The sequence below is a fragment of the Mus musculus genome, chromosome 8 (assembly GCF_000001635.26).
Source record: "Mus musculus strain C57BL/6J chromosome 8, GRCm38.p6 C57BL/6J".
In the NCBI taxonomy this organism is placed as follows: domain Eukaryota; kingdom Metazoa; phylum Chordata; class Mammalia; order Rodentia; family Muridae; genus Mus; species Mus musculus.
Genome location: NC_000074.6, coordinates 105,524,414 through 105,539,265, shown reverse-complemented (window position 1 = coordinate 105,539,265; position 14,852 = coordinate 105,524,414). Strand labels below are relative to the sequence as shown.

The following is a 14,852-nucleotide window of genomic DNA, read 5'->3' as shown; positions in this document are numbered from 1 at the left end:
CAGAATGGTCTTGGTCAGCAGCTATTGTGCTTCTGTCAGGTGACCAGATGGCAGCTCTGTCAGGCCAGCTGTTGTTAAAGAATGTCTTTAAAGTCTTCTCAAGTGGTATAACTAGAATGGTCATTCAACAACTCTGGACTCTAGGTCACCACCTTTAAAGTGGTGTTACCAGTTTCATTTCCTTCTCTCATTGTTGTGGAGGTGTTAGAGCTGCAAAAGCTGCGAGAATTGGAGCTCCCCTATTTACTTATTCTACAGCACCTACATCAAACACTTGTTAGGTTTCCCCTACTCCCCTCTTGGTAGAGTCAAGGTCTGGGTGTAGACAGGGCTCTGGAGATCCTGGGGTGAGCCATACAGTTCTTCTGCCCCTTTCTAGGCTGAGCATCACTGGACTGTCTCAACCCACTAGTACTCAATTAATGACATGGAGACTTACTACTGTTTATGAATGATTAGGCCTGATATCTAGGCTTGTTCTCAACTACCTCATATAACTTAATAGCCCATTTATTCTAGTCTGCTTTCTGCTGTGTGGCCCATTACCTCTGTGCCTCTGACTCTTTCCCAGAGTCCCTATCTCTCCTGGATGTCCCACCTGTCCTCTCCTGCCTTGCTACAGGCTGTTCAGTTCTTTATTAAACCAATCAGAAGAGGCAGTTGAGGAAGGACAGAGACACACCTTCATACAGTGTACAAAAAGATTATCCCAACAGCTGAGGGCTGTTCTTCATGTGCTCTGACAGGTCAGAAAGCTAGGGGATGGACTTGAGTTGGGGGAGGCCGAATGCCTTGCTGTTCTTCCCAGGAGCTAAGGGGAGTAGGTTGTTTATTAATAACCCTTGTTGCTCCAGGCTTCCCCATTGTGTAACCCTTTGATGGAACTCTTAGAGAAGCTATACACCAAGCTCTTAGAGAAGCTAAACAGAGAAGACCCTAGAGTTGAGGGCTAGAACAGGCTATTTCAACTAGACCTGTGTGTCTGGGACCCTAAAAGGTAAAGAAATTGGCTCTGAAGGAATGACGTAGAAGTCCTGAGTCAGAGCCTGGCAAACAAATAATGGCTTCAGCCCAGGTGGCTGCCTCATGCAAGTGGTGAACAGAAGTATGTTCATTGGGTAGCCTCTGAGCGTGTTGTTAGATGTATCCCCACATTCTTCTGAATGTCTTGTTTTTCCCTTCCCTAGCCTCTTGTTTAGGACCAGACACATCACTTCACTTGTCTTTTCAGAGACAGGGTTGTATGTGGCTGTCTAGCCCATCTCCTCCTTTCAGCCAAGAACAGTCACTTGCATAAAATTCATCTGTTCAAATGGGGTATTTAGGCAGAGGGCTCCAACCTCAGTTCTAACAGGCTGGGACACTTGAAAGGCACAGAGTACTCCAATAAGTTGGAAAGCAAGCCTTCTTCTGGCTGTAGATCTTTTTCTTCAGGTACCTCTTTGCTGCAGAATCCCATATGGGTTCATGATCAAACTGTCTTTCTCTTCATCAAGGTATGCCAACATGAACCTAGTGGGACAGGACAGATAGAGTGTATTATATACTGATGCTTTGTGTGTGTGTCACACATCATTCTACCATCTGTCACCTAATCCCTAGCCTGGGCCTGCGTATCCTCTACCCCACAGCGAGAGCCGAGGACATACCAGGAAACTAAATTTATTGCCATCGCTCAGCCTTCACCTTCAGCTTGTTTGCACAAGGCTTCTCCAGCTTCCTGGTTAATGTTCTGGTCTTGCCAGCCAAGCTGGCTGGATGAAGCTTGACCCCATGCCAGTGGTCAGAGAGTAGATGTTACCTATCTTGCTGCCAACTTGCCCACCTGCCTGTGCATCTACCCTGGCCTGTTTCAGTGTCAGCCTGCCAGGCTGTGAAACTGGAGAGGGCTCTGAGAGTGACTGAAACAGAGCAGCTGCCAGCTCTCTGCTGGAGGTTGGCTCCAAGCACCAAGTGTGCTTAAAGATGATGTGCGGCCAAGTGTTATCCTGTGGCAAACTTTCTGAATCTACCACTTCCTGGCCTCTTCCAATCATGGGTGATTGTGGCTTATAGCCTTTCTCTCTACCACCATCCAGGATGTCACATGTTGACCAGTCTGAGCCTGTGGCTGCTTGTCCTTGACCCCTTCATCTGCAATGCCTCCTTCTCTACTCTCCACACCCCCCCACCAAGCCCCCAACTGATGACTGCTTTGTCACCACGTAGAACTACTACACTCCTGACATTGCTCAATCAGGTGACCATCCTCCACCCACAGCCTTCAGGCTCTCCAGCCCACTCTGAGTCCCTTGTAGGACATGGGATCCAGATTCAGCAGGGTATCGGGCCTTGTTTCCTTCTTTGCTATTCCTCTGTCTTCATTTCCTTACCTCTGTAGCTGATGTTTTCTGGTCTATCATTTGAGATCTCTTCTGCCAGCATCTGTAACTCTCTTGGCTTCCCAGCTTATGGTCCCACCCTACTGGCAGCCCCCCAGCCCTGGAGGAATCCCAGAGCCTCCAGCCTGGAGTTGTCCTTCCTCCACCTCCACTTCTGGGAGCAGAGCTGGGGAAGCCAGCAATTGGCAGGGTGTGTGGGAGGGAATGTCGTTCCTACTAATAGACGTACATGCTCACCTACTCATCCTCAGCTTGTTTCTGCCCAGCAACTTCTTGCTGTCCCTACTCAGCACCCTGCAGCTCCCATCATGAGCAGGATGACCCCTCCCCATCCTAAACATCAGTCCTCTCCTTCCTGTAGCCTCTTCATCCCTGTGCAGACGGCCCACCTACTCCTCCACGGAGTCATCAGAAGCAAGTACACCTTCCAATTCTGCATCTGCATCTCGCCCCGAGTCCACTCCACCTTCCTTCCCTGAGATCCTTCTGCCCAACATTCTGAATCTCTTCACCTCACCTGGACCCTGAGTGGCCACTCCTCTTTACTTCTGTGTTGTCATGTTCCCTTTTAAGTGCTTCTAGCACCACACCTACATCTCTAAGATCATTAAACACCCTTAAAACTCATTTTATGGGGCCTATTTTTCTCATTCCTCATCTTTTTTCTCACCTCCTCTATCACTCAAGCCTGCAGTCATTTCCCAGAAGTTTTGTCACTCCATAACAAGGCCCTGGCTATGGTCACTCTTGGCCTTCATTGGCCAAGGTCTCTAGGATTGGACATTGGTTGTATCCAGCCCTCAGCAGTTTCTTCTCTCATGATATCTGACTAAATTTAACTCCTATTTTTTTAGCTGCTTTCTATTTCAGTGCCCTGTCAGACTATTCAAATGTGAATAGAACTTTAGAAAGAATTGAGTGAAGTTTTCATTTGAACCCTATACTGGGCCTGGGGACTCATGACCATGTCCTGGGACAAAGTTTCCTTCCAGGTGTTCACTTCCACTGATGGTCATTCTCCCAGATAGTACAGGTTAAACCACACAATTTCTGCCAGTGGACACGTAGGCTACAGGCAATTGTTATACACCAAGGATGGCCCTTGTTAGAGACCTGCTTCATTTAAAAACAATGGCACTTAGGTGCCACCTGAAGATGTCCCAGAGACCAGGTTGACCCTTCTACATGACTGCTTTCCTTAAGGAATGACTACTGGCTGAGAAGAAAGGTGTTTAAAGCCGGGCATAGTGGCTCGCGCCTTTAATCCCAGCACTCGGGAGGCAGAGGCAGGCAAATTTCTGAGTTCAAGACCAGCCTGGTCTACAAAGTGAGTTCCAGGACAGCCAGGGCTACACAGAGAAACCCTGTCTCGGGAAAAAAAAAAAAAGAAAGGAAGAAAGAAAGAAAGGAAGAAAGAAAGGAAGAAAGGAAGGAAGGAAGGAAGGAAGGAAGGAAGGAAGGAAGGAAGGTGGGTGTTTGAGGGAAGAACTAATAAGGATGGGAATCTAGACTGAAAAAAACTTTGGCTGAGTCCAGAGCCAGGCCAGGAGGGCACTACACAGATGCAGAGTGAGTGGTGCTGAGGGGCAGACAGTGACAACAGGGGTGGTTGTGTGCCTGCCACAGAGCAGGCAGTCTGTGTGAAGTAGACTCTCAGCGTGTAGTTTTAGGTGACCTACTCAACATTCACAATCCTAACACATTTAATATGCTGCTAAAATGAGGGCTGTTACCAGGCCTAACTTGCCCTGTAACTTGTGATAGAACCTGCATTCAGGGTTCTTTAGCCATGAAGGATACTTTTACTTGGCCCATTTCATGGTATTTTCTCACAGGAGAACCCCCTAACCTTGGAAGAGAAGTTGGGAAAGTTGTTTGTAGAGGGTCAACTTGGTCTCTGGGACATCTTCAGGTGGCCCCTAAGTGCCATTGTTTTTAAATGAAGCAGGTCTCAAGCAAGGGCCATCCCTGGTGTATAACAATTGCCTGTAGCCTACGTGTCCACTGGCAGAAATTGTGTGGTTTAACCTGTACTATCTGGGAGAATGACCATCAGTGGAAGTGGACACCTGGAAGGAACCTTTGTCCCAGGACATGGTCTCACATGTCTAGTGGGTCCCCAAAGCATCTCTTACCTCCTAAGTGAGGCCATGTTGCCTCACGTTGGCCCTTCATTGTCCTAGAGTGGTCACTGGGTTTCCTCAGGCCTTCTTATCCTGACTGTTCCCAATGAGGCTCTCGGGCTGCTGTGGGTTGTTCCCTTATTGCTCTTTAGGATGGAAAGGAAGCCAGCACTGACCCTGTTCTTTCTGACCTAGGAAAAAGCATGACTATGAGGGACCCTTCAGGATTCCAAAGGCTCAGATCAAATAGGATAACTCAACTGGGCCTTTGAGGAGGGTCAGGATTTTAATGAGGAGATGGTCAGAGCCTCACTAACTCTTCTGTAGTCCACATCTCATTCATTCTGGTTGCAAAGGGGAACTTGAGGCTTAAGGGGTAATGTGCTAAGTAGAAAAGGTCATAGCAGAGACTTCTGTTCATTTTCAGCCCTGGGTGGGGTTCCTTGGAACTAGATGTAGTTTAGTACAGATAATGTCACTAGCAACAAATGAGGCTCCTTGGTGGGGGCTGCAGATAGGCCATTTGGCACAAGTACCTGGTTATACACAGCCTGCCAGCCCAAGTGCAGAAAAGCTATGTTGCTCCAGCAGGTGGCACCAAAGGGCACAGTGGAGAGACAGGGTCGGCTAGGGACTCTAAAGGTTTCTTGAAGGAAGTAGCTTCCTAAACTGTAGCCTGAAACTTCTCCCACTCCAAGCTATTTGGAGGCACAGGGCAAGGGAGGGCCTTAGGGCAGAGGATTATAGACTGCTCTACCCCCTTCCCCCATCCCCCACTCCAAAAGGGCCTCTTTGGCCTGGCAGGCAGTGGGCCATCCACTCCCCAGCTGTCTTCCTCTGGAGGGAGATGCTGACCAGCTGGAACTTTATTCTCTCTTTTGAGGCCAAATGAGGGGAGACATGGCAAAGCAGCTTTCTGGGGGCAGGGAGGCAATTTCTGAAGACCAGGCAAAGAGGAGGGAGGTTTCCTGTTTGCTGAAGGTAGGAAGGCATATGGCTGGGTCTTATCTCTGCCAGGCCTGTCCTGCCTTCCATCTCCCAGGAAAGACGATCCTGAGCCTTGCTGTACAGGAAGGGAAAGCAGGGGCCTCCACTGAAGCAATCTTAGAGTTGGCCCCGGGGAGGGAAGTACTCAGCCTGGCACAGGATACAGGCTGGCCTGGCCTGTGTAGAAGGAGGAGTTAGAAGGGGCTGAGTGCTGTGATTGTGAGTGGCCCTAACTTGGCCCAGCATTTTTCTCTGTACTCAACTAAGGCTTATAGCAAGGAGAGGTTTGGGGAAGCTAGAAGGGAGGGGAGAGCTACTACTGACTTCTGCATACAGTGTCAGAGCTGAACCATGAACTACAGCTGGTTTCTTCTACTCACTAGAGGTATAGCAGTGAAGTCAGGTGGCAGCATTTCCCTACAGGGCTTTCTTCTGAGGCTGGTCCAGGGCTCTTAGAAGTACTCAGACAGTCTTATTCCAGTCTTGTCCCTAGCCTAAACAGATAAACAGAGACCCTGGCTTGTGGGCACAAGGGGGAAGGAAAAGTTTAGACTAAGGAAACTGGGGTTGTGGGGTCTCTCTGAGAGACAGAGGTGGGAGTTTAGAGCTAAAACATAAAGCTTTGGCTAAGCCGGGCGTGGTGGCGCACGCCTTTAATCCCAGCACTGGGAGGCAGAGGCAGGCGGATTTCTGAGTTTGAGGCCAGCCTGGTCTACAAAGTGAGTTCCAGGGCAGCCAGAGCCATACGGAGAAACCACATCTCAAAACAAGCAAACAAACAAACAAACAAACAAAAGCTTTGGCTAAAGGTAGCCATAGGTGTTTTATCTGTTGTGGCAGTAAGGTCACATAGAATCACTTGAATAATGTAAGTTCCAGAGATATGCTGTTGTTCTTCAGCATATCAAAAGGGGATATGAGGGGAAAAGGCATTCTTATCTCTGGGGTGAGGTCTCTCTGGATGTCTTAGGAAGACATTAGTTTTAGTATGGCTGGAGTGGGTGGAAGTTAACTGCCAGTTCTGTGGGGTCAAGGACAAGAGGCTGGCCATATGTTCCTTTTAGCTTGCAATTACAGATGGATCTTGCTTGAGACCCTTGTTTTTGGAAGGTGAGGTGTGACTCTTCTCAGTGCATATTCTGTAATGAACCATCTAGATTGGGTATGGAAAGAGATCAGCTGCCTAGCCCCAGGCCCAGGAGACTAGAGGTTAAAGTGGCATTGAATTGAGTGGGAGCTGTGTTCATCAAGCACAAGGAGTATGGGTTAGGCTGAGACAAAACTCAGGTATTTTGAGGGGCTTATAGGAGTACCACAGTGACTGATACACTGGGCCACCACCTTTTTCCTTTTATTCCTTTGGTACTGAGCCCCACCTCCTACCAAGGCCTTTCCTTGGTAAAGTCTCAGACTTAGGTACAAGGATTTGTTACAGGGATAGAGCCTAGCTCTGGACCTCCCAGAAACAGAACAAGAACTATGTCCAGGGCCAGATTGACAGTAGCCTCCATTTTTAGTCCTTACCCTTCCAAGGCCCAGCTTAGCCTTTAAGGACATTCTCCACTTCCTCTATACTCATAGTTTACTACTTGTAACAGGATGGATAATAGTTGGGACTACCCGGCTCCTCCTATTCTTTATACCTTCCCTTTTCCCCTACTACCTCATCCCCATAGGTGAGTACACAAAACTTTCTGTCCTAGCTCCTCTTTGGCTCTGCTTTTCAGTTGGAGACAAGTTGTCTTAGTTGTTCCTTGCCAAGTCTTAACTAGGCAGCCCCACCCTCCCCAGCTCCACAGCCCCCTCTGCTGTCCATGGTGCACAGAGTATCCGATTGCAGGGCAAGCCTATGAGACTAAGCCTAGAACTGACTTGAATCAGACCTGCTTCTGTATCTCATTCAGGTCCTCCTGAGTAATTGCTTGAACTGGCTCTAAAGAGTAGTGTATTTTTTTGTGTTCACAGTGGGGCTCTGCAGTCTGCCTGACTCTGTCCTTTATTCTAGAAGGGGCCTTTATGACTCTTCTCTGGCCCTTCTTGGAGAAGCCTTTTCCTAGCCTGTTTCTTAGTCTTTCTCCTCTCCTACTCTGGACTCCCAACTCCCATGGAGCCAGAGTGGCCCTGATAATATTGTGGTTTCTTATTTTCATCCCACTATGGCTCCGTAGTATTTGAGGTAAAGTTGGAACCCTCTGCCTGACCTGAGCTCAGTCTTCAGGCAGCCTTCTGCTGACAGCACTGCCTTGCCTACAGCTGTGCCCTCCCTTTCCCTCTGCCAGTCTTGACAATACTCAGTTCCTCAGATCAATCCAGTCTCACTCAGTGTCTGCCCCCAGGCCTCTGCATACTGTTCCCTCTATCCAGAACACACTTTCATCTCCCAGTCCTTTTATCTGTCAAGCTCCTGAGTGCATCTGTCCCTGGGATGGGTTATGTGCCTCACCTGCATGTGCCCATGCGTTCTGTGTACTGTTGGAGCACTGTTCACACTATAGGCTATTTACTTGTGTTCCAGTCGTTTATGGGGCATGACTCTACCATCCTGTTAAAGGAAAAGCTATATTTATCCGATGTTCTGTTATTGGGGGTTGGGGTCATGGTGGTAGTGGTGACAGGAGTCTGTGTGGGGAAGGGTAGTCTCTCTGGAGCCCATTTACAGCATCCACAAGCCAGCACTTACTCTTAGGAGTTGTGTGAGCAAGGATGTGAGCAAAGTTGGGGGCCAGTCCTCCCCACTCCTCTACTCTAACAGTCTGCCCTGTTGTTGTCTGCTTCTCACAGTTATAGCTACATGATTGACAACGTGATCCTGCTAATCACAGGCACACTGCACCAGCGTTCAATAGCTGAACTTGTGCCCAAGTGCCATCCGCTAGGCAGCTTTGAGCAGATGGAGGCTGTGAACATCGCACAGACACCTGCAGAGCTCTACAATGCCATTCTGGTGGACACACCCCTGGGTGAGCCTCTGTGGTAGAAACAGCAGCTAGGCAGTGGTCTTAGCATCAGAGCCTCAGTGTGGGTTTTATGGATTGTAGGAGGTGGGGCAGCCCTAAAGCAGGAGACTGTGCTGCAGCTGACCTTGCTCCCTCAGCTTCCTGTTCTCATTGTTTCCCATCCCTCTTTCTTTACTCTCCCATTGCTTTTCCTAGGCAGACGGGCAACCCAAAGGGCAGACTGAGACTATCTAACTTTGGAAAGAATGTGGTTTTTTGGGACTCAGAAGGGGGCTGAATGAACTTATGGAGAAGAGCAAGGAGCTTGTGTCTCTTGGAGTCCTGAGGGGTCTGGCAGACTGTAGCCCTAACCAGGGCTATAATAATGGCTGGCTTCTTATGAGACAGAAAACAAAAGCAAAAAGCTTCATTTGACTCCACTGAGCAGGTCCCAGGGGTCAGGTCAGATGGTGTCCAGCAGGATGCCTAGAATGCTGGAGAGAAGGCATGAGTATCATAACTAGCTAGTACCCTTATAGCCACAATCTAAACCCTGGGGAACTATTCCAGGAAGCCACCAGAGTTGAATCAGAAGGTCCTAAGCTGAGAAGTGCCAGCCATATCTACTCACCTAGTTTGCCTTTGATTGTCCCTGTAACTCTGAGCTAGTTCTGGGCTGTTTGTGGCTTCTGCAGTTTCATCTTTAAAGGAAGGACATCGGATACATCTTCAGGCCCTCCCTGGGATTCTGCCCTAGCCTCTCCTCCTGCAGTGGATTTCTAACTACTCCAATCTTAGCTTGCTCTTCTCCATAAGATCATTCTTATGTAAAGAAGAAGAGGGCTGGAGAGATGGCTCAGCAGTTAAGAGCACTGACTGCTCTTCCTCAGAGATCCTGAGTTCAATTCTCAGCAACCACATGGTGGCTTACATCCATCTGTAATGGGATCCGATGTCCTATTCTGGTGTGTTTGATAACAGCTACAGTATACCCAAATACATGAGATAAAATAAATCTTAAAAAAAAAAAAAAAGAAGAAGCCGGGCACTGGTGGCACACATCTTTAATCCCAGCACTCAGGAGGCAGAGGCAGGCGGATTTCTGAGTTCGAGGCCAGCCTGGTCTACAGAGTGAGTTCTAAGACAGCCAGGGCTACACAGAGAAACCCTGTCTCAAAAAACCAAAAGTAAAAGAGGAGGAGGAGGCTAGTTTCCCATGTGCAGGCTCTAGGCCTTCGTAGGGTATACATAGCAGTGGTTTCCAGTCCCCAAATTGATAGCTGCCCCTGGAGAAGGGAAATCTCATGGCCTCTTATGCAAGCCTGTCTTTGGCATGGTCTAAACTTGGGTCTGCCCCAGCAGTGATTAGATCATGTTATGGCTGGCCGCCTCCTTTATAAATCAATTTTAGGAGCAAAGAAGCAGGAAAAGCTCAGGTCAGCACACAGGGCCCAGAGAATTGCTTCTCCTACTTCCAAGGCAGTAGCTCAGACTGGATTGGGGGTCTCCATCCAGTACTTAGCTTAGTGCGCCCTCTCACTGAGGCTGCTGTCCTGCTCTTTACATCCTTGTCTTCCCTTCCCAGCGGCTTTTTTCCAGGACTGCATCTCAGAGCAGGACCTTGATGAGATGAACATCGAGATAATCCGAAATACGCTTTACAAGGTAGTGTTTTTGAGAAGCAGTGGGGGTGGGGGGGTTGTGTGTGACAGAAGGTAATTTATGTGAGATGCTGGGCCAGCATGCACCTGCATCAGGCTCCTTTCTGGGGGCTTAGCCTCTCACTCTCAGGTTCCTGGGGTGGTTTCAAGGTTTTGTAGAACAGGTTATCCATTCCAAGGTGTCTGCAGCAGGCTGGAGTAGCTGGTGCTCTGACACTTGGCCTGTCAGAGCTGCCTCCTGGACAGCCACTCATGTAGCATCCAGGAGTGTCATGGACCACCACCCAGGTCATTGCCCTGAAACCTACGCCACATGAACTCTTGGCAGCCAAGACAGGCACCTAGGCAAAGGCAGTGATATGTGCTTAGTTAGGTGGGGAAAGATCCAGCCAGGCACAGCCAGTTTATTATGACCCTTTCAGGTTCCCAGACCTTGAACCAATGCCATGTATCTCACTGTCTTCAGCCTTTATTCACCTTTTGCTTCCTATTAGACTATGGGCATAGACTGGCTCGTCTATGGAAAGAGAATGGGCTTGAAATTCCTCAGTTTGTACAGTCATTATGGAGATTAAAAGGTAGCTATCAGTTAGGGACATTTGGGAAAGGCTGGGTTAAGTTTGTGGTGTGATTCTAAGCTGTGATGCCAAGACTCCTGGAAGACTTTAGTCAGGAACATAGATCAGCAATAGGCAAACCTTGAAGAGAAGCCGGGGATGGCACTGGCTAAGGGACCCAAGGACATCTGTCTATCCAGTCTCCACTGGGGAGGGGGGGGTGAGGTGTGTGTCTTCTGCCCTGATTGTAGCTGGCTGGTGGACATCTGGCTCAGCCTGAGTACAGACCTAGTCTTTCTATGGGTCCTGTGTCAGCATACAGATAGGATCTGCAGGTAGATGATAGAAACTATGATAGCATAGGCAGAAGGAAGGCAAGGAGCATGAGCCAGGCCACAAGGCAAGGGGTTTACTGTGAAAGTGTAGGTTTCACATGGATAGTGGGGAGGAGATCCAAGGGAAGATACATACACTGAGTGAGCCAAGTCACCCAGGACCTTGAATGCATCGGCAAGAGTTTGAACTTTAGCTGGGAGTGGTGGTACATACTTCAGAATGCTAGGACAACTTGAGCAAGAAGATTTTTGCTAAGTTCAAGATTAGCTTAGTATATGTAGTGAGATGCAGGTCAGCCATGTCTCCATAGTAAGAGTCTCTCAAGAAAAGGTAAGCCAGGCATAGTGACTTTCAGTCCAGTGCTTGGAAGGCAGAGGCAAGCAGATCTCTGTGAATTTGAGTCTATGTAGTAAGTTTTGGGACAGCCAGGGTTACATAGTGAGACCCTGTCACAAAACAAACAACAACAATAACGAAAACCGTAACTTTGGGCTGACAACATTGCTCAGGAAATGAAAATGCTTAACTGCCAACTTGGACAAGCTGAGTTTGATATCTGGGACCCACCCACATGGTAGAAGGAGAGAACTGCTACCCACTAATTGTCTTCTTACCTTTGCACATACATGCACACAAAATAAGTAAAATGTGAAAAAAATTAAATGAACTTTAGGCTGTGAGCATAAGGTCTTCTAATAGAGCGTATCTTAGAAGGCCCTCTATGACTTTAGGGTGGAAGGCAGATTATTGGTAAGGGGTAAGGTAATATGCACACGTGTGCACATGTGTACACACACACACATAGTGCTCCCACCCACTCACCTGGCCTATTGACAGATTCCTTGCTCCAGACAGGATGAGGGGCGTGGCTATACCCCTAGCCTTGCCCACACCCTCTCTGGGCCTGACTGGTTTTAGCTGGAGTCACTGACAAGGACTGGCCAGAAACCAGCTCATAAAAACTGACCCACCGCTGTGGGCCTCATGCCAAGGCTGCCTGCCTGTCAGGCAATGTCCCAGCCCAGTGGCCACAGATGGGAGATTAGGTGGACCCTCATCCATCTGGCAAGTGAATTGTAGGCAGCTGGTGCAACAGACATGGGCTGGCAGACTCCAGGGGACAGGGTGGGGTTGTGGAGGTGACCTTGGTACCTGAGTCTTGCCAGTTTCTTTGCTGCTATAGCCTCTAGAGGAAAGTGTGAACCTTAATCCTAGGGTCAGCTTCTCTGGAGATCAATACATCTTGGCTAAGCAAGCAGGTAGGAACAGGGAATGGAACCTCAAACTGGCTAGTAGTTTCCCCCCCAGATAGGAACTACAGACTCCACTAGGGTAGGTCCTAAGATTTTTAGCATAACCAGCTTGGCTAACCACAAACAAGGCCACAGAGGACTGACTCCTGGAGGGGCTGTGAAGTACCACCGAGGTGGGAGATGGGAGCCATTTCTGCCTACAGAATGGCTGTTGATCCTCTGTGCTGGACTCTGTTGTTGCTTTCCTGGCTGTTTCTTATTGCTTACTTAATAGTAACTTTGATTCCTGTGAGCTCAGTGATCAACTTCAGGTTCTCTCCTGAGCCCATCTTGTTTAGTGTCACTGTGGCTTGTGGAGCTCTGGGAATCATCAGCTTATCTGAGTTTGAATGCACATCCTATGGGTCCCAGCCAGCTTGGATGGCTCACTCGGATGTGGAAAGCTTTCTACAGCCTCCCAATCCCAACTCAGAATAGTCCCCAACACAGAGATCTGAGTCTCTGTGGTCATGCTACATGTGGGACCTTAGGTGGGGTCTGAGGCAAGTTTCATGCAAAAGTGTTCCCCATGGAGTCTGCAAGACCTTGATGGGGGGACAGGTATTGGAAAGAAACCTCTGTGTGACCTTGCAAATGAGAGTTAGGGAAGACCTTGTGTGTGAGCTGACCTGTCCTTTTCTCACGCCCAGCAGATCAAATTTGCCTCAACAAAATTACTTGTTTCCGCTGGCAGCCCATGTCCCCAGTTAGTGACTGTGAGGCTGCTGTTCGCATAGGTGATAACCATCCTTCAGCAGGAATTGACCTGATAATTTGGTTTCTGCTGTTGAAGCCTAGGGACTGTCTGAGGGTGGGAGGAGGAGTGCTCAGTAGTGTTCTGCAAGGAGGGTGTTGCAAGGGAGGATGCATGAGTTGAGTCTGGACCTTTGTGAACTCTGAGGATAACTTCCCTCATTAGCCCTTGGACACCTGGTTTTCTGAGGCTGGGGAAGGGGAAGTCTCTGAAGACTAGGAAAGGAAGGCAAAGCACTAGAAAGAAGACAGAGCCCCCTAAACCTGGCTACAGAGAGGGGTGGGACTATGTGTTCTCAAGCAGAGAGTGGGTCAGATAGCTGGGTTTTCTCACGCAGCTAGAATGCACCAAGCTACTGCTCCTTGGATGATTAACTGTTGAAATTAGTAGATGTTCGGTAGAGGGGAAGTTGGCATAGAATGAGCTGGCCCATCCCTACCATGAAAGGTTTTGAGAGGGGAGATCAGCTGACTGGGTTTCTAACCAGTCTCCCAGCACTGCAATCCTGGCTCTAAGCAAGCACTGTCCTCTCTACAGGCCTACTTGGAGTCCTTCTACAAGTTCTGTACTCTGTTGGGTGGGACCACAGCTGATGCCATGTGTCCTATCCTAGAGGTGAGTGCCTCCCCACCTCTCTGCCTTTTGTTCCCATTGAGCCTTACTAGGGGGAACTCTGCCAACTGACTAGCGTGGTCTCCCTCATCTTCCCTCTCTCCTCACCTATGCACTGGCCCTGCAGTTTGAAGCAGACCGCCGCGCTTTCATCATCACCATCAACTCTTTCGGCACAGAGCTGTCCAAGGAGGACCGTGCCAAGCTCTTCCCGCACTGTGGCCGGCTCTACCCTGAGGGCTTGGCTCAGCTGGCGCGGGCTGATGACTATGAACAGGTCAAGAATGTAGCTGATTACTACCCGGTGAGTGCCCTAGCTGACAAGATTAGGTGGCCATGTGGGCAGCCCAGCACCCAGCACTCATACCTGTGCTCTTCCTCTTCCCGGCCAGGAATACAAACTGCTTTTTGAGGGTGCAGGTAGCAATCCTGGAGACAAGACCCTGGAGGACCGGTTTTTTGAACATGAGGTAAGAACAGGGTCTTGTAGAGCCGACCCCGTATAGGGAAGGTTGTGACTTAGGCCACAGCGCCTGTTCATCACACCTGTGTCTGTCCACAGGTGAAGCTAAACAAGCTGGCCTTCCTGAACCAGTTCCATTTTGGTGTCTTTTATGCCTTTGTGAAGCTTAAGGAACAGGAATGTCGCAACATCGTATGGATTGCTGAGTGCATTGCCCAGCGCCATCGCGCCAAGATCGACAACTACATCCCCATCTTTTAGCATTCTAACTTAAGGTTCCCAAGTGCACTGTGTGTGTGTCTGTGTGCTGTGGTGAAGCCCAGGGCTCACTTGTCTGACCTGGTGAGGTGTAGCATTGTCCTGGGATTGTTTGCCCAGCTTCCATGACCCCTTCTGGGACTACTCTTAGGCCTAAAAAGGGGTTAGGCACCTCTCCCCTGATCAAGAATGGACCAAGATTCCCTCCAGAGCAGAGAGGCCCCCAGCCCTATGTTTACAGCCACTGACATGTCTAAGAAACTTGTATGACTTTCATGTCCCTCCTTAGCCTAAGGACCCCTGGGACAGTGTCCATAGGTCATCCCCAGAACCTGTGGGAAGAGTAGAGAATATGTATTCTTGGGGTATTGGGAAAGCAGCTTTGTAGCCTTCTCCCTCCGCTCTGCCCCTCTGAGACAATAAAATTGCCCTCTTTAAAAACCCTGCTGTCTGTCTGCTCCCTCCTTTGTGTCCTTATACCTTTCCTCGGCT

The 14,852-nt window shown here is 49.1% G+C and overlaps 1 protein-coding gene across 1 annotated transcript in view; it reads left to right on the top strand.

Moving 5' to 3' along the window:
- Positions 1-14,805, top strand: part of Atp6v0d1 (ATPase, H+ transporting, lysosomal V0 subunit D1) — a 41,604-nt gene extending 26,799 nt beyond the window's left edge. The window contains exons 3-8 of the mRNA NM_013477.4: positions 8,273-8,451; positions 10,013-10,092; positions 13,565-13,642; positions 13,767-13,943; positions 14,032-14,109; positions 14,202-14,805. Of these exons, the coding sequence (NP_038505.2) occupies positions 8,273-8,451; positions 10,013-10,092; positions 13,565-13,642; positions 13,767-13,943; positions 14,032-14,109; positions 14,202-14,363 (754 nt within the window). The 3' untranslated portion in view covers positions 14,364-14,805. The remainder of the gene's footprint in view (positions 1-8,272; positions 8,452-10,012; positions 10,093-13,564; positions 13,643-13,766; positions 13,944-14,031; positions 14,110-14,201) is intronic.
- The last annotated feature ends 47 nt before the right edge of the window (positions 14,806-14,852 follow it).